The sequence below is a fragment of the Magnolia sinica genome, chromosome 11 (genome assembly GCF_029962835.1).
Source record: "Magnolia sinica isolate HGM2019 chromosome 11, MsV1, whole genome shotgun sequence".
Classification (NCBI taxonomy): domain Eukaryota; kingdom Viridiplantae; phylum Streptophyta; class Magnoliopsida; order Magnoliales; family Magnoliaceae; genus Magnolia; species Magnolia sinica.
Window position 1 is genome coordinate 1,353,410 of NC_080583.1, and position 25,534 is coordinate 1,378,943.

Consider the following 25,534-nt stretch of genomic DNA (forward strand, 5'->3'; position numbering starts at 1 on the left):
CATGTGATGGTCTCACCTTGGATTATCTATACACCTAAAATCCCTAATTGGAAGATCCTAGCTATAGAATATCCAGCCTTTTTTGTGGTTGAATGTGAACCATTGCTGTGTTTTCTTTTTCTTGAACTGTCTATTTCTTGACCACCTATTAAAGAGCTAGGATTTTCCCATTGATGGATTTTGGTGCATGGGTCATCCATGTTGAGGCCCATCATGTTAACAGTTTGGATCATTAAGCTACAGGCCCTAATGATCAAAGATATGATCATCAGGTGGGCCATGCAATTTGAACCATGACTCAATTTCCCTTAAGCTGTTCTTTTTTTTTCTTTTTTTTCATACATTGTTCATCATGATGATTATATGGGCCTGGTTTTTTAGAATGGCATCTAAATTGTTGGGATCTTCCGATGACAGACTGCCCTGATCCTATTGGACCCATGTGTGCATTTCAACAAACACTGGGAAAGGAAGAAATGATAAATCTTGGGTAGTATGTGGGCCATTTTGTATCTCTTTCCAACCATCCATTTCATAGGACACGAATCTAAATGTTAGGATTGGGCAATCCCAGTGATTCTCAACGCGTGGTCAATCTAAAGTGGGGCCAGTGGTCTACAACGGTGAAAACAACATGGGCCCCATTTTGTATAACTGAAAATCCCAGTACTGGTTAGTCAGAGGCTCTGGTGGAGGATGCATTATTAGGATTCTGTCCTACCCATTAAATCCGCAAGATTCTAAGGCCAATCAAAGCATCTTTAAATATTTCAGGCTCGTACCTTTTTAACTTTCAATGTGCATATTTATAGCATTTCTTCCCAAGAACTTTGATACTCTGGCTGAGTGTGATGGATGATACACAGGCAATTAGGAATTACCTATAAATTGGATTGAACTGGCCGAATCCTGGAATCTAGATGAGCCAACAATTACTCTTTTTGTATTTTTTTTGTTTTAATCTATTATCTATCTGATTGCTGGACATTTATTGACACAGAAGAATGAAAAACATCCAACAGTCCTATTTCAACAAACAAGTGTCCAAGAATTAGAAGTTAGGATTGTTCACATAATCATATTTGGGGACTGACATGGGACTGGGTCCCACAATATAGTATGCCACTTATACAATTTCTAAGTGCCTGCGTATCATGCGTCAAGCTCTGCCAGAGTATTCGAATAACTCTCCCAACAAAATTGCAATTTCACAATGTCATTACATTTTACTCCAAAAAGGCCCCCAGCCGCTACAATCAAGACGGCCCACCTACAACAGCTTGAAATTTCCAGCCCTATTGACGAAGCCATTGATTCATGAAGTTATCCTATCATTGCCGTATTGATCCTATTAACAAAGTTCAATCCATGGCCATTCGTAAGGTGGGACTGCAGTGAATATGCCATGGCCTGAAACTCAGCTTGGTCCACCCATCAAGCAGGCAGCATTGTGTACAAGGTAAAAGAAAAAGAGATACAGAATAGTTCGTATTCAACATTTACATGCACCCAACTTACGACTGAACCTCTTGTTTTATGGGCCATGGCATGTTCACAACAGCCCACACCTGATGAGCGCACATGCCACAATGCATTCATTCAAGCTGCCTCAACATTTCTCAGTGCAGCAATAAAACAAACAAAACAAATACAAGTACTCATGTAACAATAATCCTACAAACACCTATTTTTGGCTGTTATTTTTACAGCAATGTACAAAGCTTTCGCTGCCCTGAGTATATAATACAATATTTATACTGACAAAAAAGGCCCGCTCATAAAAAAGAAAAAACAATGGTTAAGATTAAAATTAGTAGATCAAAACAAGTATCAGTTGGTATTCAAATCAGGAATCAGATTCATGCTTCCCGTTTGAATTGTGGGCCATGTCATTTTCCTGACCAGGAACGGAGGAGCTGATCCCGTTGGATGTGTTGCGAGCCTGACCATTGCCTTCGCCATCAACGGATTGGGATGATTTGGTGTCAATGAAAAGTTCGAGCATAGATACCACTTCGGGTCCATACAATTGGGCCAGCCGTTCCTGTTCCAACAAATTATGCTTTGTCAGAATCATCACCATAAGAGAAATGCAACGGCACCAAGCAAGGATAAGAATCCTGCCAACATCGCACATGCTAATGTGCTAATGATATGGGACATTCATTAGATGGACCCCACATTTTACCAAACGACCTTCAGTAAGTGAAATGCTCTCTTGGGGGTGAAATCCACTGCAATTCCCTTCGGCTTTTCTTTTTTTTTTTTGAACATTCCCTTGTCTATTTCTTTCTCTAAACAATCGTAGAGATGAGCACTATGGGGCCCATTTGGTGTGTGTATGACATACAAACCTTCAAACAGGTGCACCCACCATGATGAGCAAACGAACAGACTGATCCAATCTTCAGGTGGGACGCATGCAAATTAGGTCTTATGGGTGGTATAATTTTTTTATATGGTGTGGACCAGCCCTATGAATGGATCAGCCTGACTTTTGGTTCGTCCAATCATCATGGTGGGTGCACCTGTTGGACGGGTTGGATGTCACAGACGCTTTGGTGTAAAAATCTCGTATTTTTCTAAGGTAAAAATATATTTAAATAGACCAGGTTTGTGACATCAGGTTGGTGATCAGCTGTTGGTTAGTCACCTAAACGGTTCTGCAGTAACTATTACTTAGGTTCCCTTCCTCCTTCCCTCCCTCCCACTACCAACCATTTAAAGTTGTCAGGAAAAAAAATAAAATCCCCAGCGAGGTGGAAAACCACAGAGGGTAATAAAAGCAAACCTTTATAGTCACGTTTTCGGATGTTAGCTTGTCGCATTCTCCAGAAAGCCGTTGTATCTCGTTCTTTAGGGTCTGATTCTCTTCATTCAATGTATGCACCCTAGCCGCTAACTCTTCGCACTCGGCCTAGCACAAGCAAGAAGCAAAACATAAAAATCAGATTTCATCTATGGAAGGTAGCATGAACGTGATCTCGATTTTTTACAAGGCTCAATTGAAAAGGAACATCAATGCACGCAGATGTTACTGAGGAATATGATTCAAGTCTTCTGTTGAAATCTTACTTGATTACACAACCAGCTAAATAAAACATGACGTGTATAAATTACAAAACTTGTGAACAACATAGGAAAGGAACCTGCATATAAGACATCATGTGAGATCATTTACAGATTGTTCATGTACAGCTCTCAAGGCATTATAGGATCCTCAACCTTACAAGTGGGATCCATGGCTCAGTAACACAAATCAATGGACCACTCCCCAAAATGCTTCCAGATTGAAAGATCCTAGCCACCAATTTTGGGCCTTTCCACACACACGGAGAGAGAGGGCACATTCACAAGGAATATAATATGATGTAGATCCTATCAAGGTCCAGTTGAACCGAGAAACCGCCCTGCCCCAGTCTAAGGAAGCAAATGGCCGCTGCCAATGATAATTGCAATCCGGCCATCATTAGTACAGAAGCACCTCTTGCATAACTGAGAAACCGCTCTGTTCCAGTCCAAGGAAGCAAGTGGCCACTGCCAATGATGACTTGGAATCGGGCCATCGCTCGCAGAAGCAATTCTCCATCCGGAATGCCACCATTTCTGCTTTAGAAATTCACTACGTTCCAGAAATGCGATGGGCCCTACCTCTAGACAATGGCTGAATGCTGAGATGACTTCCATCTCTACCCATGATCTAGCATAGACAGAGCACCATTACATGAAGATTGATGCAAACCAAGAATTTCATGAAAAGGGCTAAAGCAATATGCAAGGGGAGAGATATAAGAAGAGAATAACGGCACATGCAGCAACATGGCAAATGTGTGAAAGATCCAGGCCATGCACAAAGGGAGGCTCAATGCAAACATGTCTTGTCCCAAAAGCCAGGATGGTCCACCCATCAGATGAGGCAAAACTGTACGTTGTATGTGAGCCATTGAAGATAGGCCCACCTGATGAGTGGATTGCCCAATTGGCCAGGATTTGACACAAGCGCCACATTGGCATCTGTGCTACAATTCACCTTGTTGATCGCTTCTCATGCGAATTGTTGTATTCTATTTCTCACATTCGTTATGAGGGCCTAACGTATGTTCCAAGCAAAGGTTGTATTTTCCAGTCCGCCCTAAAGTATGTCTAATGCAAGGGCATTTTCACACCGGGCTCGAGTGGGGTGGCCTGTGGGATGCAGGGGCACACTCGGGGTGGGCAGCCTGTGTGAGGCAGGTGGCTCGTGTGAGTTGTCTGGTTATGTTGTCTGGTTCTGGTTAACTGCTATTACTAAACTCGGATCTCAAAGCAACGAATACAATTAGAAAATGGGTTAGAAATACATGTAGGTAATATCTGCCATTAAGAGGGCTAATCTTTTTCACCACCCAAATAAAAAAAAAAAAAAAGAACTCATTTCATAACTGACCTAGACTTTACAAAAATAACCTATCTATGCCAGGGAATCCTCAAAAAGACCAAACTAACCTTGAACAATCAGGATCTGATAGATATCATTGATTTCCAAAAATAACTGGTGATGACTTTGATGAGTTGTCCAAAGACTCAAAACTGGTCCTTTGTTTTCATTTTTATCTTTTTGATAGGTAAGCTGGGCTCAAACCAGAGACCTCAATGTTGGAACTGTTCCTTCTTGGAGTTCGCCGGGAATGCAAACTTCAAGCTATTTAAAATTTAAAGGCTGCATGCATTTGTACCCAAAAGTAGTGGAAGCGGGAGTGTAGAAATGGGAGCCTCCAACAGTGAAATAAAGCTAGATCGAACCATAGCCTATGGGAATCATGAAAGTCTAAAGAAAGATTCGTGCAACTATGTGCATACCTGTTTGCGCAATCTTGACCTCCTAGCAGACTCCCGATTAGATTGCTTCCTCTTCCATTTCTTTAGTTCACGTTCATCCTATCAAGACGAGATCCCAAGTCATAACGAAGGCACTGGAAAACCTTAAACATTGAAGATGGTGTAAGTTGTGTAGTTTCATGTTGAGTTTAGATTGGTCAACGAGGCCGTACTGAAATTTTTACAATATGTGAATCAGGCAAAAATATTCAAAAAAAAAAAAAAAAAAAAAAAAACCTCCTCATATAACATATACAACAGTGTTTAAAATAGCTTATGCTACATGGCACATCATAGTGTAGCCTTGGCCCTCGGTGCAATGGAATTAGCTCAAGTCACATGTAGCATATGCTGCATGCTACATATGCTAATACTATAAGTTATTTTTCATAAAGCATTAACATCAATTAATTACATTTTGCTATTTTCACTAAATATTAGATAATGTATTCAATGATTTTAGTGACATAATACAAGCAACAGTGTTAAATCAGCTCCGTTGCTACTTTTATCTATATACTTAATTTCTGCCCTATTTTCCTATTATTTTAGGTTGCATTGGTTGCACCAAGTATCATGAAGTTTCATGATATTTCATTATTATTCAATCTCCTTTGGTGAAAAATATCATGAAATATTCCATTCAACCAAATACAGCCTTAATTAAAAATATAAAAGTAATGTGTAATTTACGCTACACAGTGCATAGCTTATGCCTCACACTTCAGAGGGGCAAACACTACTTCACATTACTTGCTATTTAAGTCTCTGACATAGACATACTCGAGATAGAAACCTCATTCCTGCGAGAATGGAAACCTACTTCCTGCAAGAATGGTTTACTTCTCTTAGAACAATTAAGTTATTTTGTTTTAAGCATGCTATCGGTTCTATCTTCTTGAAGATGTTCTTCGATATTCTTTATGTGGAATAAGCTATCATTTCCTCCCAACTTTTATTTAAGTTGAAACAGAACTCCGTTTAGAAGTGAAGTGCCAAGCCAATCCCAAGCCAGTTAAAGAAGGGTTATCGTCAGGTGGCAACTCGCCAGCACAAGTAAAACTTGCCATAATGAAAATAAATGGTTCGAATCTTGTGACTGGCAAAACGGCATTTGTCAAAGTCAACCCTGAAGCACTGGGGCAAGGCTAGAATCACCAAATAGAATAGGCTAGAACTCATGGGTTAAAAGTGCCAGTTTCAGCGATATGAACCGTGCCGGATGGTACTACTTAAAAAGTCATTACAGGAAAACTTGCACACGGCAGCTTGTGCATGAGCATCTACCAGTGTAGAGCAGTGGATTTACAGTGGTTGAAGATGCTGAAGAGGATTCCTGAAAAAGAATAACAAGGGAAAACGTGCCATTTGATGAAAATCTGCAATACCATCCATTGGTTTTCAGGCATAAACCCTTCGGGTCCGATCATTCCAGTAGGAAGTACTCCAGGTGAGGCAACGGCAGCAATAGGTCTTGCCTTTATAGGTGCGGGTCCAGCAGCAGATGAATTCCAGTGATCCATTCCAATACTCAAATTGGTTGCAGGCGCTGTAATTGCAGACTTCCTTCGTGCTGAAATTGGGAGTTTTGTGGCAGGCTGCCCCCTATTACTGAAAGAGGATTCAATAGCCGCAATGCTATATTGAGTAGCATTATTATGTTGTGCAATTGCTCCTGAGAAAATCCTTCGAGTTAAAACAAATATAATTAATTAAAGCATAGAAACCTAAGAATCTCAAAAGAAAATAATACCATCTGCAAGCATCTCATCGAAGCTTCTTCTCCTAGTTGCAGGAGATTCCTGTAAAGACAACATGATTTCCCCCTTTAGATTAGAGGAAATATACAATATGCAATCCAGCATCAACTTGGCCCACTAAACTGTACATGTGGGGCTCATCTTTTGGCGATTCAAATCCTTCATATGGTGGGCCCATGGTGGATGGCAGATGTTCCAAAATTTCCCCATCAGATGCTTCTAACCATCCTAGTGGCTCCTGTCAATGTAGACCATGGGTTTCAATAGCCCATTTTCATTGATGGCTATTATCATCTGATAGGAGGGATGTTAGGGTGTGGTGCATCCTGTGATGGACTGATGGGACCACACCAAACTGACAGCTTAACTCCGTTGTATCAATAGATAAGGCTATCAATTTCAATCAAGCATTATATGTATCATACCTCATTACATTATCATAATCAACAGACTTCATTACACGCTATGACAAAATGAACAGAAACAAAGTATTAGATAATATAAATTCAAATGGAATGCAAAAACGTACTTGTTGGCTCATGTTCTCATCACTTCCATCTGATGAGCCCTCACTTCTACTTTCATCACTGTTTACCAACAGAGTTAACGTGATAAGCACTAAAACAAGATAATATAGATTAGGGAAAAAAAAACACTGAAACAAAATGAAAGTGGAAGTATATAGTTGGAAGTCAACACACCTCTGTGAAGCACCATCATTTGCAGAACCAGAGGACGTCTTTCCACCATCACCGGATTTCCCTCCCCTAGACTTCTTCACTGAACCCCTGTCTGTTGCATCTGGTGGCTTTCTTTCTGTTTCTGTAGTTGTCGCTATCATTCCCTGGGCCTATAGAAGAGAAGGGTTCACAGTCCAAGTAAATTGACATTTCGATGGGATATGAAAGTCTCCTCGAGCAAGTAGAAGGATTTTCCACATCCATAGTCCTCCAATTATTCATAATCAAAGGAAAAAAGACTAAGAAAAATTGCAGTAACAAAATTGACTGACAACAGAAATGTTAAGTAATTGCATCGAATTCTTACAACATCAAGAACACACGAAGACTCAACAGTCAATATAAGGTGATCTGGAGTCTTGTTTGAGAATAAGATAGTTAAGGCTGCATTTGGGTGCACTGAACTGAATTGCTAATATTCAGTTCAATGAAGGGGAATGAACCAAACCGTAATGATGTTTCCAAGTATTTCTTAACAAGAAAGTAGACTAAAATAGCAGTTCCATTCCTTTCAAGTTCAGCGCATGTTTGGATATGAGGAAAACCATCGAAATCTAGGGAAATGGAAAACGTCTCTATTGATGTGACCTTTTGTGTTGTGTGAATACCAAAGAAAATGGAAGATTCCACCAAGCAATCATCATTAGTGTTTTTGACAGTTTGCATTCTCAAGTACAAGATATGAGGTGACCATGAGAGGAATTTGAGATTTCCACTTGCATCCAAACAATACCCCTAAAAATGGAACCGTGTTTGCATAAGTGCCTTGGGAAATAATCATTACATAATGATTGAGATTCCAATCCCACAACAAGAATTCCTCCAATGCAAACATGCCCTCAATTAGAAACTAATGTAATTGCAAATTGGAACTCAACCACTTCCTATGTATTACTAAGGAAGGGTTTTTTTTTTCCCCCCAACCATTGAACTAATTATTGTAATTCAAATGAACATTGCATCAAAATGCCAAATAAAATAAAAAGATAATTCAACTTTCTTGTGAATGAAACCCAGTTCAAAATTAATACAAACAATGGGTTAAACTTAGAATAGGAAAATGATGTTTGATTACTCAGTCATGGATGGATGAGCATAAATTCCATGATAAGGATATATAGCAGGGTATGGAAGTGAGGTCGCAAAAGGTGACAATAAATGCTGAAACCCCACCACAAAAAGCAATCAGGACAAAAGTTCTTTTTGAATTTCAATGGATGTCACAGAGTTTAACAATTGCAAAAGCACAAACGTGGTTGGATAATATCAACAAGGTCAGTGACAATCACCTGGCTGCCCAATGTGTAGGGATGTGAGAATGCAGACGAAGCAACAGTCGAGGTTAGGAAGGGAGGTGGAGTAGCTCCAGCACCATAGTAGGCCTATCCAAGGCACTGACTGGTCAGCTTTTATACTAATTTTACTAGGTGACCTAGACAAACGAATCCATGAAATTTATGGGAAAAAACAAAAAAGTTGTATCCTATATTAATGTGAATCCAGATGACCACATCAATTTGAAAGTTGAATCAGATTGTAAAATCAAAAGAGGATAGAAAATGTAAATCTTAAGTTGCAAATTGTAAAATTGTATGATTTTTAAAACCTTTTACAGAAAATATAGAAAAAAAATGAAATAATATTCATAATCTTTTAAAACAAGGATATGATTGAATAAACATAATTTCAACATTCCACATGATAATTTGCAGATAATTACAGAGTGTATCACCACAAACAGTTTGACATTATTTCCATAGGAATCAAGCTAAATGTGGCCATTTCATTACTTCAAAGGTTTTGAGAAAGTCATTATCTAAACTTGAAATCGAAAACTGTGCAAATTAAAGAGTAACATTATCAAGAGAATGGGATGATTAGAAGTCTAAAAGGATTTTCCAAAAAAGTCTATACTCTAAGCACTAAAAAACAAAATTTTGCTTTTCAAAATTTTGCCAAATCACTAATCTAAAGTCTCATATAGATATATTATATAATTAAACAATACAATTTAAATGCAACCACCTCGACAACTTCAAAATAATATTCCGTACAGAGCTTTTTTTTAAAAATAATATTCCATACAAAGTATTAATGCTGTCAGGTTTTGAAGTCGAAGCCAAAACGTGCAAATTCCTAATGAGGCCTTATTATATAAATAAACAATAAAATATAAATGCCATCAACTCAATGACTTCAAAATAATATTCCATACAGCTCTTTTAAAAAATAATATTCTGTACAAAGTATTAATGCTGTCATGTTTTGAAGTCAAAAGTCAAAATGTGCATATTCTTAATGAGGCCTTCAAAATCTTTTAGTAAGTTTTTCATTATTATAAGAGTTAAAAACCTTTTGAGTTCAAAATCACATAATGAAACCCTGGAAAAATACAATAAATAAAAAGCAAACTTTAAGTTCAAGATAAGCGATAAAAATAAATATAGGTCTTCAAGTTGAAATCAAACCCTAGCACCATTACACGGGGTGTGCTTTAGCTGTACCTGTACCACCGAAGCTTATGATGGTGGAATTTCACCACCTATGGGTACTCGAACCCATAACCGGGAGTTGAAACTCCTGAGAGTCTACCACCCAGGAAAGAGTAAGGACCCTGCTTTAGCGGTACCTGTACCACCGAAGCTTATGATGGTGCCAAGTAGATGTCGGGCCCACGCCGTGTATGTATCCCATTCAACCCATCCATCAGATGCATCTCCTGAGATTAACTCACCTGAAAATCAGCTCAATCCAAAGCTCTGGTGGGTCATAGCACAAGGAACAACATGGGAGGGGATGCACACTCTTGATTCTCACTGGGCCCCAATTGCAGAACTGCCTTTATTTCCCGACCTCTCCATCCAGGACAAATGAAGGGTCTTGACAGCCTAGATACCGCATACTCAATATGGTGGACCCCCATGCAAATCAAGGGGTGCCCCATCTGTTGTCACACACCTAAGTTTCCATTAGGGCTGACTTTTGGGCCCTAGAGGTAACCTGAGGCGGCTCATCTCATGGACGGCTCAGATGTCACGAATGCATCATGTGGGTCCCACTTATGCTCAGCACCACCGTAGCTTAACACTAGAGTGCACCCCTATCACAATTCATGTAAGTCAACATGATAGCAACTGTCCATAAAAATATTCCAGATAAGTTTTATATATAAATTTGGTGTCCCCAAGATTTAGGTTGAAAAGAAGATCCGTCAATTATAAGAATTACAAAAAAAAAAAAAAAAAACAATTGACCTGTTCTAAAGTATTCCTAAAGCCACCACAAATTTAAAAGACATAAGGGCCTGTTTGGTTTTACTAAATACCAGTATTTCGAATGAAAAGGGTAATAATGACAATTCACACGCTTTTGAATTTGGTTTTACTAAATACCAGTATTTCGAATGAAAAGGGTAATAATGACAATTCACACGCTTTTGAATATAAGTGTAATTGGCTGCATTTATCACCGAATCCACGTTTCGCTGGATTCGGCGGTATTTCAAACGCCAGCGGCTGCGAAATGCAGGTACTCGATGGAAAGCCTCTGATGCCCGTCTCAGAGAATGAAAACCTTCCGGTGGAGCGTTGCTCTCTTCATCTCATTCCCACTATTGTTTCATTTCTACCAGTCGTCCGGTAAGCTCCCACCCCCTCCGATGACCTTTTCAGATATCTGAGCGCCGGAGATCCAGCGATCTTGTTGGAAGGTTGTCATGCAAGGTTACCTTTTTATCTTCCTCAAATCATTTGCAAATGAACTTACCGTCTCTCTTTCCCTCTTCTGGACTGTACATGCACCATCAAATATTCGACAATAGCCATCTGATATCAAAACAGGTACGCCCCAGATGATGGAATTTTACGGGCAACAGAGGGTTTGATGGTAACTGTTTTAGACATTTTCTAATGAATATCAGCTACTCCGGGATGTAAAAGGTATATGTTGTGAAGGACCCAAGTAGTGGCATTTATTCTGCCATTCAAAATGCAGGTACTAGATTCATATCACGGAATGTCAACCTCGAGACACTCCGTATGAAACCGGTGGAGGCAAAGTGTTGATATATGTTTTGGTGCATTTTGATACATGTTGTGGACCACACAATATGTCACAAAGATCATCATGTGGTCCACCACATACTGCTGATATACTCGTGATGGGTATTAAAATGATATATGTTGTGGACTACACAATGAAAACCTACAAAGATCATCACGTGGTCCACCCAAAAGTGATGTTATACGTTTCGATGCATTTTGATATATGTTGTGGACTACACGATCTATCACAAACATCATCATGCAGTCGGCAACACAGAGATGTGAATATCAAGTTTTACCATGTTAAGACTTTGGGTCCATTGAAACCAGTCGTCCGGACGTTGACCAAACTGCTGAAAGGGGAATTACGTAGACTCAGTATTGCTGTAAAAATCAAACAACTGATTACAGTTGCTGCAGAGCTGAGATGGTGGACACCATACCAGCATCTTAGCAGTGATGTGACAACTACACTGTCTATCCAAACAGGTTCCTATTGAATTGCCATCTACTACACCCAAAACATACCAAAAAACAAGCATGGGAAAGCAACATACCGGTATTCAACCAATCATTGGTAATACATGTAAAGATGTAATCATGCTGGCTTTACACCCAACTACCGGTGTAATTGGAAAACCAAACGGGCCCTAAAATGAAAGCCAAATAAGATTTGAAAATGAAAAGAACACATATAATTTGAATTGTATATTGGGATTTGAATCGTAAATCGTATGATTAAAATCATAGAGTTGTAGGGTTCATCTAAAAAGGGGTTCCAAGTGAGATTCAAATTGTTTTGCCTAAGACTTGGTATAAACTATAAATCATGGCTCATATAGGATTTTCACAACTATCATCAAAACACCATGTGGTAAATGGTATTAGGTAATCAACCCTATCACGAATAAGACTAGCAAATCTATCAGTCAATCCAAACAGACCTACGGGCCACCTCATTCATAGGTCAAATTTCAAATTTTGCAGCAGGTGACTGTCTATAACCACCTGATTTAAAGACATTACTCCAGGCATGTTGCACTTTTATTGACCATCCAAAACAGGGGATCGATAGGAATATAGGACAGTTAAAACATTCAACCGGTGTGATTTGTGGACCATGGCTAATCAAAGATGTGATTCATGGTCAGTTAGGATACATCGCCAGTGCAACAAACAAGGATTTGTAGGTTGACACCCATTACCAAAGTGGATATGATAGTTAAAACATTCAATCTGTGTGATTTGTGGACTATGGCTAATGAAGATGTGATTCATGGTCAGTAAGAATCCATCGCCAGTGCAACAAACAAGGATTTGTAGGTTGACAACCATTACTAAAGAGGCATGATAGCACGTAGTGCACACTGCACAAAAGTTCTATGCACTTTCCTCATGTGCATGTGGCAAGCATGTGCTGATTGAGACTATTGACCTGGAGGGCTACCATATGAGTGGGATATGGACCAAAATTTCAGTGATTGGACTATAATGTTTCACTGTGGACCAGTGCTCATAACCTTTCCTTTTGCAGTTCACTTATCGAATGGCTATGCTAGTCCACTCCCCTTGATTATTGGGATGTGGCCTAACCATGTGATGGCCCACCAGAACAACAGTTCCCATCACCACATGTTTGGTGCAGTAAGGGGGATGCAGATCGAAGTCTTATGCAGCAAGAGCTGAATAAACAAAGGTGACATAATCAATGAAATTAAGATTTTGCAACAAAAACAAAGCAACAGAATCAATGAAACTAGACTTGGTAATAAAAACAATTGCAACATGATTCTGATGATAAACCTGCATAGATTTCGCCCAATCAGGATATGAAGGTGTTGTCGGTGACTCCTGTAAATACAGGATAAAAACTCAGCATTTATTCAGCAAGGTGAACAAACCCTCTCACACACACATGGGGGGGTGGGGGTTGTTACCTGAGTTGCTGCAGCTGATTTGGGAGGCTTGGCAGGTGCACTTTCTTCCCGAGAGCCCATTCAACACTGGAGCAACTAATTCAGTACACCAACTTTGATTGAATCGTTTACAAGGATCTGCCAAACCATTGATAGGCACAGAAGATTGCAGTAACATGAGCATTACAATTACTAAATTACTGTTCGATGGATGACCAAAACAAGCCCAAAATTAAAAAACTTGAACTTGCTATAAACATGAAGAATCATAAACACTTGAAGCACCATGTGTCAACATCCAACATATCCACGTCAGTACATCTTCTAAGCCAATATTATGCTTCCTCTTTTACAAGAAAACAACATTTTTCCTATAATGTTCAAACCAGGCACTAATCCCAAACGAAATTATGTTCTTTTAATAATTTAACAGAAAATTTAGGTGGTGTTTGGATGTACAATTGACTTTGATTGTGATATTTAAGTTGCAACAAGGTGGAAGTGAAAAATCACAACTTTCCAATTAGAAATGTTAGTCACTTCTTGATATCATTCAACTGCTTCTTTTCTCTTTCTTTTTTTCAAAGTATAATTTAAAATACACAAACTCAAACTTAGGGACATGTTATTGACTCTAAATAAAGATTAATGAGTCAGGAATTTATTGCAATTTCGCTATTACAGCCTAACTCAATTTCACATACAAACATGGCCTTCATGAAATAGTAAGAGCATCCCCAATATGACGATTTGGTGTTGGTACGCCCTCTATAACTAGTGTGTAGCTGATCTCATTTGCTTCTCTAACTAGAAAGCAAATAGAAAGAATCCTTACTAAAGAACTGATGCATTCCACAAGCATGGCCAGTTTAAATACTTATGCATTTCTTTTTCTTTATCTTTTTACTTGATGTTGGAAATCAATTAAACTTGATCTGCAAGCAACAGTCCAAGTAAGATAGTTTCTACTTTTTAAGACTTGACTAACAAGTCAGTCATTTCTATACCAGAACAAGATATTTTTAGTTTCTAATTTTTAAGAGTTGACTAACAAGTCAGTCATTGCTATACCAGAACAAGATATTTTCCCTTTTTAAGTTAGTTTCCTATTTTATGTTAAAGTGGTTTCCTGCTTTGAATCTAAGATGGAAAGCTTGAGACGTACGTCTTTATTAGAAAGGCTTGTTTTCGTGAGAGGCGTAGTGTGGAGAATGCAAAAAAATTAAAAAAAAATTAAAAAATTAAAAAATTAAAAAATGTCATACCTCACCATTGTTTAGAGTATCCCCAATATTATCGAAATATCCCCGATATTATCCATATCGCCAACTCGATGATACTGATAACAATGGTAGCGATACTGATAACAATGGTAGTATAAAAAAATTCTAGGCATAGTCGATGTATCGCCAAGTATCACCAATATTTTCAATTGTGTAAATTCCAAGCGCTGCTTGTATCATCAATGTATCAGTGATATTTCAATCATATTGTAAATGTATCGATATCGCCAAAAATCTATTTATTAAAAAAATTCCATTTCAATGTTTTTATAGGTGCATGGTTGTATGCAGTGTTCAACTTGTCAACGATAATATCGACAATATTGCAATATTATCATTATCACAACATGGGCAATTTCGAGAACACAATCTTTCGTTTCCTTTCCACTTGTCAACGATTTCTTGGGGAAATATCGTGTTGTCAGTATTTTAAAATATCAATGGATGTCTGATGGAAGGTGGATGGGATTGATGGTTGGACTAATTTCTTCCAACAAAACATGCTTTTAGGCCCCCATTAAATGGAAACTTATTATGTATGCATTCTTTTTGTATTTTTTTTTATTCTTAAATATGCAAATATGTGTATTTTAGCATCTTCTAAAGTATCACTAAAAATTCTACCTTTTTTCCAATGTTTCCCCGCATTTCAAGTTATCGGCGGCATTGATATTGTTTCTGTATCCCCAGCCAGTGAAACTTGTAGCAATACCAATACTTCGAACACTGTATCCCACATAGTACAAATGTGAGATATGAAAACTCTGCTTCTACAGTTGCTATGGCAATAAACATGATTAATAATTCCAGAAGAAAATATCTCAAATCCCTTTTGTAGCACCCACTGCTATTGGTCTGAACTTTCATGTTCTTGATTCACCGATCGAAAGGTCTCAAAAGCATACTAAGAATGACTTTTAAACGATTAAATTAAATTACCATGGATACATAGCAAAGCCACCACAAGCACATGCTCAATCTCCACATAATGCTTCCTTTCATCTTGGCCTTTTCACCAAGAAATCTCCACCATAGCTCTAATATCACATGTAGGTTTGAGAAAACCTAAAACTCAATCTTCATCAATGTTACCACAACTTGAATCAATGAGCCATACAACTAGTTCTAAGAGAACTAGCCTTCACGCAACACACAGAAGAGATGAAGAAGAGAATTAAAATAAAAATTACTTTCATGTATGTTTGAGAAAACCTAAAATTTATTTTTCACTGTGCTACAACAACTAAAAACAAAACATGCAACTAGTTTTATGAGAACTAGCCTTCACACCACACGTACAGGAGATGAAGGAGAGAAAAAAAAATACATCATTGCTTTCTCAATTTTATCTCTCACGAACACAAGCCTTTCTTATATAGACATCTCTCAAGCTTTCAATCTTAGACTTAAAATAAGAAACCACTTTAAAACAAAATAGGAAACTAACTTAATAAGGAAACTATCATATCCTAGTATAGCAATGACTTGCTACTTAAGTCTTAAAAAATAGAAACTATATTACTTAAATCTTACCTTGCAAATCGAGTTAATCATTTTTAACATAATATATACCTGGGTTTTGCTCATATCCTTTTGCAACCAATTTGACTTTCTACCTCACCATCTGGCTTGTGCTTGGTTTTGAAAACCCACTTGACATTAATCGGCTTCTTTCGTTTAGAAAGAGAAATGAGCTCTCACATATCATTCTTCTTGATGGAAAAGGATTTCCTCGTCCATAACTTTGACCCATCTTTCATCATCTGTTGCATCGTCATAACTTATGGGATCACAATATGCAAATAAAGCAAAACTCACAAACCCTTCATTAGAGACCTTGTTGTCATCACCAACTACATAATCCTGCAAACAAGCTAGCAAAACACGGGGCTGTTTAGGATGGCATGAAGGTCCCTCACGAGCTGAGATGAAGAAGGTGGAGGAGAATCACTAGATACGGAGAGTCAATAGAAGAATCACTTGGATTTTATCTTTCTTGTACATGCTCTTCAACATCATATTGATTCTCGACTATTTCTTTTCTTCACTGGTCCATGCTCATGCTTCATCTTCCACAAAAGTAATGTCTCTACTCATGTACCCTGTCTCTAAATTATACAACTTACAACCCTTAATTACATCAATGTAACTGATGAAGATACATTTTTCACTTTTATAATCGAGTTTCTTTATTTGTTCAACATGGGGCCTATGCTAGACACCTGAATACCCTCAAATACGAGACATCTGGCTTCTTTCTCCATACTTTCTTCAAAAGTCATATTAGGAAAACTCTTTGGAGGGCACCTATTTAAAACGTACACTGCACATGTAATGATTACTACCGAAAACTACTTTGGTAGAAACCTCGCTTTAAACATGCTTATGGCTATCTCTATAATAGTTCTATTTTTAATTGTTTCTTGCTCAAGCAAGTGGTAGTTTTGTTTTACCAAGTGCTTATTTGGTTTGAGATATGGCCTCAAATAATATACTTCAAACTCAACCCCACATTCTAGTGAAAACAATTATTATCATTGTAGCATGTAGGTAAGCAACCCCAAGATCTATGGGGTTTGGTGGAAGACAATTACGCCAAATTGGCCGATTTAACAGTTTGATACACCACCACAAGCACGGAAAGAAGTACTACAAAAAAACAGAAGGATCTACGAGCTCTTTATTTGATCTATCAATCAATAGATGAATCTATTTTAGACAGCATATCAAGAGCAAATTCAGTGAAAAGAAGAGTAGGAGATTTTGCAAAGTTCCTACAAAGGTGATGCAAAAATGAAGAGTGTAACGTTGCAAACCTTAAGAGCGGAATTTGAATCCCTTTCACATGAATTCTTCTGAATCAATCTCAGATTACTTTTCTCATGTTTTGGACATAGCGAATCAATTAAGGGAAATGGTGAAACCTTTGATGCATTATAGATCATAGAGAAAATTATGAGATCCCTGACGAAGCGATTGATTATGTTGTTCCAACAATCGAAGGAAAGGATATATCAACCATGGCAATTGATGGGTCGATAAGTTCTTTATGTTCAAATGAGCACAGGATGAATCAGAAATCAGCTAAACCACAATGCAAGCATTGGAAAGTAAAACTTTTGTCAATTGAAGAGGCAATTTTCAGGGTAGCAAAGGCTGAGGAAGAGGCCAAAGGAGTGGTACATCAATTTCTAGCTTAGGAGAAGGTGGACACCTCCCAGCAAAAGGAAGAGGAAATTACCCTAACCCAAAAGCATCCAAAAAAAACAAGTATGATAAATCTCACATGAAGTGTAACTGTTGTAAGAAATATTATTTTTGAAAGATATTGTTGTAAGAAATATGAATATTACAAATCTTAGCGTGGAGGATAATTTCCCAATGATGATAGTGAGCATGCAAACTATGCACAAGATGGGGCAAAGGAGAACCTTGCTATTAGCATGTAGTGTGAAGTTGATGATCAGTTAGATGGTGTACTTGGATACTGGGTATAGCAACCACATGGGCGGGAAGAAAGCATGTGTGGAGAAGTGAATTTTTGAAATAAATCCAAATTTTAATTATGAGATAGGGTTAAATTCAAATTTGCTTAAAGGATGGTTCATCTCAGTTAGGGTTGTCGATGGGTCGGGCTCGGGCCTGCCAAAATCAAAATTTTGAATAGGCCTGGCCCAAAGCAATTCAAAATACGAGCTGAGGCCAACCCCAGGCCCGGCCCGTTGACAGCCCTAATCTCAGTATATTTTTTATGTTTTCTATTTACATCTTTATTGGATCTGTTAAGCATGGAACAACTTTTAGAAAGAAGACATGAAATCAATATTCGGAACAAAGTGTGCGCCATACAGAAAGGTGAAAAGGACCTTGTCACTAAGATACAGATGACTAAAAACCACATGTTTCCTTTAACATTTATAAGTACAGTGTTACCAAATTTAAATGCAATTGTCAAGGATGACAATTGATCGCGGCATCTTCGATTTGATCTTCTCGATTTCAATCACTAGAAATTGTTAACCAATAACAAGGTTACCTGCTTGTCATCAATTGACTCCCAGTTGTTCATGTGAAGGCTACTTAGCAGAAAGAATCACAGGGACTCTTTTCTAGTTAAAAAGGCAAGGAATGTTAAGAAATCATTGGAATTAGTGTATGTAGATTTTTGAGGACTGATTGAGGTCTTGCTGAACGGGGTACTTTTCTCTTTGAAAGGTAACTTCTTTTGTTAAAGGTACTTTTTGAAAAGTAATGATTTTATTAAAAAAGAACAAAAGTCGAATAAGAAAAACTAAAGCAAATTACAATAAGGTATACCAAGAAACAGATGAAAGGGGACACTCAACAAGAGCCTTTATACTTGAGGCTCAGCCCATTATGTCCAATTTTGCCCTTCTAAAGACCTTTGTCGCCAGACCATGTTGATTATGAGAGCATCCATTATTCCCCCCACCCCCCCACATAAAGCTCAAATACCTACTAGAAAGGATAGCCTCCCAATCTTGCTCCCTATCTTCCCAGCTCCACCAGAGTGGCAAGTACTTCATCACTTTCTTTTTAGCAACAAAAAAAAAAAGTGTGGTATCAGAGCCAAGTGTAAGAAAGTGTTCTTTAGGGATTTGGCACTTGCTTGTGGAAGTTTTTAGTACGTACCAATGGAAATTTAATTCAATTTTTTAAAGACCGTTTTTAGCATGCTTTTAGATCTCTAGATTGATAGGTCAAGAACTTGAAAGTTCAGATTTAGTAGCAATGGGTGTTACCAAGGTATTCAAAATACAGTCATCACATAATGGTAAAGGGAATCATAACAAGTTATGGGCTCGTGATGGCTGTTACAAAAAAAGTTACCCGCAACAGTTCTTTAGGGGGGCAGAACAGTTTTTTTTTTCCAAAAAAAAAAAAAAAAGAGGCTCGTATCGTAATGGTAACAGTGGCCACCATTGCCATTATTGAATGCCTCGGGTGTTACAAAAGGGAATTGGGATCTTTTCTTCTATCGTATTTATTGAAGCCAACATTAGCTAATTACACGACTTAAAGAACCAAAGTACATGTGTATCTCCAATGGTATGGTCTTTGGAAAGTCAATGGTGCAAACGAGGTCAAGATGCCAAAGAATGAATGATTAGGGATAACATTGAAAAGAAAATCCAATAAAGCACCAGTAGTTTTTGAAAAAGATGTTGTGTTGAGATGCTTGGATGCATGTAGAGAGTTTGATTTACCCATCTTAGGTTCAGAATGAACTTAAGAACTTTCTTTGAAAAGTGGTGTCTCACGAGCAAGGTATTCCAAAATGGTAACAGTGGCTGTAATAGCCACCACCATTACCGTTAATATGAGTCGCAATGACCACTACAACCCCTATATCAGTCGTTACGGACCTTTTTTATTTTTTTTTATTCTCTCCTTCATCTCATGTATATGTGGTGTGAAGCCTAGTCCTCTTAGAACTAGTTGCATGGCTCATTAATTCAAGTTTGCCATAGCAATGATGAAAATTGAGTTTTCGGTTTTCCATACACTACAGTTGACACAATCAGCATGAGCATGAACAAAATAGCAGGTTTCACGAGTCACATGCGTTGCCAATAGACCCTCAAAAGTAATGAATGCATGATTAAAAAAGGCAATATGAGATCTTTGATGGGAGAAAATCTACCATGAGCATTGAGATGGTAAAAGTGGGGCCCACCATGGATAGGTTGCACAATAGAATCTTTGTGGGAGTTTGGAAATGCACATTTAACTTGTGGCCCACATCGATGGATAAGGAAAAAAAAAGTATCCATCAATGGTCCACATTCTATAGGAGAAAAGTTGGACCATCATCATCGTCATTTAAGCTTTATCCAACTAATTGGGGTCGGCTACACGAATCATGTTCTATCGTTCCACTATCAAGGATCATATCCTCAGTTAAACGATAGGTCATCAAATCTTTTCTTACTACTTCCAGCCTCATCCTTTTGGGCTTTCCCCTTTCCCTTTTAGAGCCTTCAACTTGAACCAACTCACTCCTAGCTACGTTGCACATGGCCAAACCATCTAAGTCTATTTTCTCTCATCTTATTATCTATTGGTGCCACTTTAGATTGCCCCGAAATGCATTCATTTTTAATTACATCCTTCTCATTTTGTCACTCATCCATCTCAATATCCTCATTTCAGCTACAATCATCCTATGAACATGTTAATCCCTATCTAATCTAACCAACATTTTGTACCATATAGTGTGGCTAGTCTTATAGCTGTGATGTGTGGCTATAGCACTTGCATCACATCTCACTTCATCCATCCAGTTCAAATTTTATGACCAACATGGTATGACAAAACAGTTACATAAAGACAACGGTGTAACAGTTATCCGTTACAAAGTCGAAACGGTGTAACAGTTATCCGTTACATAAAGACAACAGTGTAACAGTTATCTGTTATTTTTTTATTTTAAAAAAATAAAAATAAAAAAGGTAATAGCTAACAAGTGCAATTATGATATGGGTTGTAATGATTGTTATGGCCCATATTATGATGGTAACAGTAGTGGCCGTTATGGAATAACTTCATGAGCAACACCCTTCACGGCCTCTTTACTCTCATCAATTGTTGACCGAGGATATCAGAAATGGTCTTGGGTACTTCTCACTCAACAATCTTAACCAATTTCACCTTTCCACTTCTATTTTTTTTCTAAAATTGCATTCAATATACTATGTTTTAGTCTGATTGATTTTACAACCTTTACATTTTAAAGCATAAATCCATAGTTATAGCTTTGCATTTACCTCCTCCCTCATTAGGTCAATCGAAACTATGTCATTTGCAAACAACATACACCATGGGACCGGTGTTTCAAATAGCGCTCGTAGCGTACGCTATGTAGCATGGTGTAGCCGTAGCGCTACATTGCGTAGCATAGCCTTGGCGCTACATAGCATAGCTAAATAGCATAAATCAGGGTTGTAGCGTACACTACAACTACATAACGTGTAGCATGTGCAGCGTACACTACAATGCTTTTTTGTTTTGTTTTTTGTTTTTTTTTTTTTAGCTTTTGTTTGTTAAAAACGGTGTAAAACTCATCTCTAAAAAATGGTGTAAAACTCACATCATGAAAAACTTAAATGTGGAGTTAAAATCAAACATTTTCTTTGTTTACTTTCACTTAAAACAGTGGTGATCCTTTATTAAAGTTGTTATGAAACTCACACATTGAAAAACCTTTAAAACTAAACTTAAAAGAGAGGGTTTCGAAAGAGGGCTTTCCAAAAATACTGCTTTGTATTGATGACATATGTATTGTACTTAATATTCTTAATCTGTGAGATTTTTATTTCTTTTTCATACTTGTGAGTTGTGACTTATAGTTTCAATTAGACTATTAATTAAAATAGATTGCTTAGAATGTTGTTGACTTGATGATTATTTGATTTGGTTTATAACTTTATCTATTTGGATTGGATTTTAATACGTAATAATTAATAACTTTTTTTAAATGCTTATACTTGAAAATTAAATCATCTTTTAGGCATTTTTATGTCTTTTGGTTTTTTTTCTTACTATTTATCATGTTTTTCCTATTTTTAAATTAAAAAATAGAAGTATCATGTAGCTCACACTATATGATACATGCTACTAAGGGTTGAACATTACGCAACACGCTACCGCTATTTAAAACACTGCATGGGACTCACATTTTTTATCGCTCTCTCGTAAACATCCTTAATAATGTCAATATTTCTTAAGACTCCTTTCTTTCCAACACCCACCAAATTATCTATCTAGGAACCCTATCATATGTTTTCTCTAAGTCAATAGCAGTCATGTAGAGAACCTCCACACCTTCTATTTCTCCATTAGCCATCAATGTAGGAAAAAATGGTTGACTTTCTTGGCATAAATCCAAAGTGGTTTTTCAGTACATTCATCCCATGCCTTTATCAGTGACTATCTCCTAAAGTTTCATAGAATGACTCATAAGTTTAATCCCACAGTAATTAGAACAACTCCGTATGTCTCATTTATTCTTGTTAATAGGTATCACTATACTTTTCTCCATTCTTTTTGCATTTTAATAGATCTTACAATCTTGTTGAACAACTTTCTTAACTAAAATTAACCAATACCTAATGTGCACTTCCAAACCTCTACTAGTATACCATCTAGTCCTTTTGTCACCCAAATATCCTAATCTTCTAAAAGCATCTGTTGTCTTCAGCCTCATTTGAGTTTGTGATGCCTTGCATACCTAAGCTCTAAAAACAGTCATCATTTAATAAGTTCTAGAAATGGCTTCTCCACCTTTCATTGATCTCATCATCCTTAACCAATACCTTTGGTCATCACTCTTAATGAATCTAACATGAACTAGATCCCCAACCTTCCTCTCTCATTTTGCAAGTCCGAAGATATTTTTCTTATCTTCTCTTGTCCCCAATCTATTATACAAATCAGCATATGCCTTTCGTTTAGCCTCAAAAATGTTATTTTTGGCGTTTCGATGTTCTTCTAATCTTTGCTCATTTCTAGTCCTTTGCCAGTCCTTGAAACATAATCATTTCCTAGTAATAGCCTTTGATATCTCATCATTCCACCACGTAGTAGCTTTCCCTTCTAGATACTCTTAAGACTTCTTTGACTTCTTCTACCAATTTCTAATGCACTCAGCCATCTCATTCCACATAACATTAACTTCTTCTGCAACATTCCACTTCCTTCTTCCATCAATTTATTTTTTAATACTCTTTTCACCTTCTAAATTCCACAACTTTGTTTGTTAACACCCGTCATCCGCACTCCCTCTCTTCCATTTCTTATAATAAACACCGACGCAAAGATTTGAAGGCTAAGATTTTCCAATCAAGAATATTTGGGGGGCATTGTCCGTCCATGATGAGACCCATAGAATCAAAAGCACATATCGTCGGCCCATAGACCCACTTGTACAGACCCAAAGCCTGAGGTTAAAACCCAAATCAATCATTGTATAATTCTTCGACAAAAATAGCATTCCAAACACGAATGCTGCCAAATCAGGCCATTCACTTTCCAGATACAAATCAGCAGCCGGCAGCAGAGACCTCCGAACCCAGGCCGACTCACATGCAACTCGTCCACATTCAGATTCATACAGCGATTCAGCCATCAGGTTCGTCGGACACAAACCACCCATCACACCCTCCAAAACCAGGCCGACTCGATCAAACCACAACAGCTCGTTACACATTCCGAGCCGATTCTTCCAAGTCGTGTAGATTGGTCGGATGCAGATCACAAGCTAATCATGCAACTCGCATCAGTGAACTCGGAAACCGGGTCGACTCGGACGAGTCATCCGAGTCTGAACCCATGAGGCCATGATCCAGCCACCATCTAACCGGTCTCCTTTGACAGTACCCCCCTACCGTATAGATACGGCACGTGTACGTTTATATACGTAGGCCGGAAAACCAGATGCGTATAATGAGACGTTACACTTCTCCCGCCAAAAAACGAACAAAATCCAGACAGAAAAGAATAGAAGAAAATACGAATTTACAGAAAAACACTCCAAAATCTAATTCTCCTAATAACATCCAAACAAGCAGAGATTTAAAAAGAAAAAAAAATGAATTTTACAGACGCGAAGAAATTATAATTACAGAAACGGACCTGTTTTTGAAGGAATTGCAGAGAGGGAGACGTGAATGTCCAAGCACTCACTACGATGGCGGGAAGATCAACGGTTGTGACAGCGATCGAGCTGGAAATTAACGACTGGAAAAGACTACCGGGGAGATCTGTATGACCGAGCAGGACAGAGAGGGGCAGCTTGGAAAGGGAGGGTTCCTCGCTCTACGTGTCTTCCGTTTCGTTGGCTGCTTCCTAAGGGGGCTCTTTTATAGAGGAATTGTATGATGCACGACCCTCTACATTTCACAGCGTACACGTCCTTTAAATTATAAGACATCTGGCCCATGATTTGATAATCTAAACCATTAATATTTTGAATATGATCATGGATGGACGACTAATTTAAATTATATCTTGGAAAAGAGAAATGATTTTTTATTATGAACCCGATTTATATTTATTGATCTTCTGTCATTAGCCTATAAATCGAACGGTTAATATTTACCTATTGAGAAAATTTGTTGAGAATAGACCATTTACGGTGTAATACAGTAGATTAATAGTTTATATTACTAAAAATGGGACTACTTTTAATATTTTGAAATTTAGTGTGTACTGTAGAAGGATGGAGTCGCATGTCATACAGTTACTATTTGATGTTGGGTTAGGGTTTCACCCGTCAGGAACAGGTGTCGGATTTCTGGTTATATCCAGCTGTCTGTCTCTTATTTGACGAGAGAAAAACTTTGATACTCTGGCAAAGGGCGATGGATGATACGCATGCACTTAAAAACAACTTAGAAATTGTATGAGCTTCCCACGAGTAACTTAGCTAAACTGCCCAAAACATGGGACCCACTTAGGTATGTAATGAACCAAAAATTATGATTATTTGATTATATGACTGTCGGATTGGGAAACATTCATTGGACGGTTAAAATTGTAAAATATCCAGTGGTGTTATTTTAACAAGTGTCCATGAATCAGGGGTTTGGATTGTTCAACCAATCTGATTTTGGGATATTCTCTTAAGGAAAGTAGTCTCCACAATTTTGTCGGTTTAATTTGAGTTAATTTATGACACGTGTACAATTTATAAATGCATGCGTATCAAGTTTCATACGCTGCAGAGTATCAAATTACTCCCACTGGATAAAGTAAGAAGGATGCGGGCCCCTGTCGACAAACGCAGTCATAGAAGGAAACGGATTGGCTACTCCCCATGCCACCAGCCCCGTGGCTGATGGTCGGTGCTCTGTGGGCCCCACTATGATGTATGTGTTTCATCCATTCCGTTCATCCATTTTTAAATATTATTTT

General features: G+C 37.9%; 1 protein-coding gene across 5 annotated transcripts; it reads right to left on the bottom strand.

Moving 5' to 3' along the window:
- Positions 1–1,739: 1,739 nt before the first annotated feature.
- Positions 1,740–24,460, bottom strand: LOC131218530 (G-box-binding factor 1-like). 5 transcript variants are annotated; one of them, XM_058213116.1, is made up of 12 exons: positions 24,254–24,460; positions 15,539–15,664; positions 13,338–13,454; positions 13,204–13,251; positions 8,647–8,739; positions 7,319–7,467; positions 7,147–7,204; positions 6,611–6,659; positions 6,246–6,532; positions 4,840–4,917; positions 2,792–2,917; positions 1,740–2,044 (listed from the first exon to the last, which is right to left on the bottom strand). In XM_058213116.1, the coding sequence occupies exons 3-12, from the start codon at positions 13,395–13,397 to the stop codon at positions 1,847–1,849; spliced, it is 1,146 nt and encodes a 381-aa protein (XP_058069099.1). In that variant the 5' UTR covers positions 13,398–13,454; positions 15,539–15,664; positions 24,254–24,460; the 3' UTR covers positions 1,740–1,846. The 5 variants fall into 5 exon arrangements, with proteins under 5 accessions (XP_058069099.1, XP_058069098.1, XP_058069100.1 ...); XM_058213115.1 differs by lacking the exon at positions 15,539–15,664; XM_058213117.1 differs by lacking the exons at positions 8,647–8,739; positions 15,539–15,664 and having other exon boundaries at positions 24,254–24,459.
- Between the last annotated feature and the right edge of the window lie 1,074 nt (positions 24,461–25,534).

What these genes read in the sequence shown, in the direction of transcription:
- LOC131218530 (XM_058213115.1), bottom strand. Translation starts at nt 13,397, where the DNA reads ATGGGCTCTCGGGAAGAAAGTGCACCTGCCAAGCCTCCCAAATCAGCT. An exon ending in CGATGAGATGCTTGCAGATG is followed by an intron (nt 6,533 to 6,610) that starts GTATTATTTTCT and finishes GGATTTTCTCAG; the next exon opens with GAGCAATTGCACAACATAAT. An exon ending in GGTCAAGATTGCGCAAACAG is followed by an intron (nt 2,918 to 4,839) that starts GTATGCACATAG and finishes TGCTTGTGCTAG; the next exon opens with GCCGAGTGCGAAGAGTTAGC.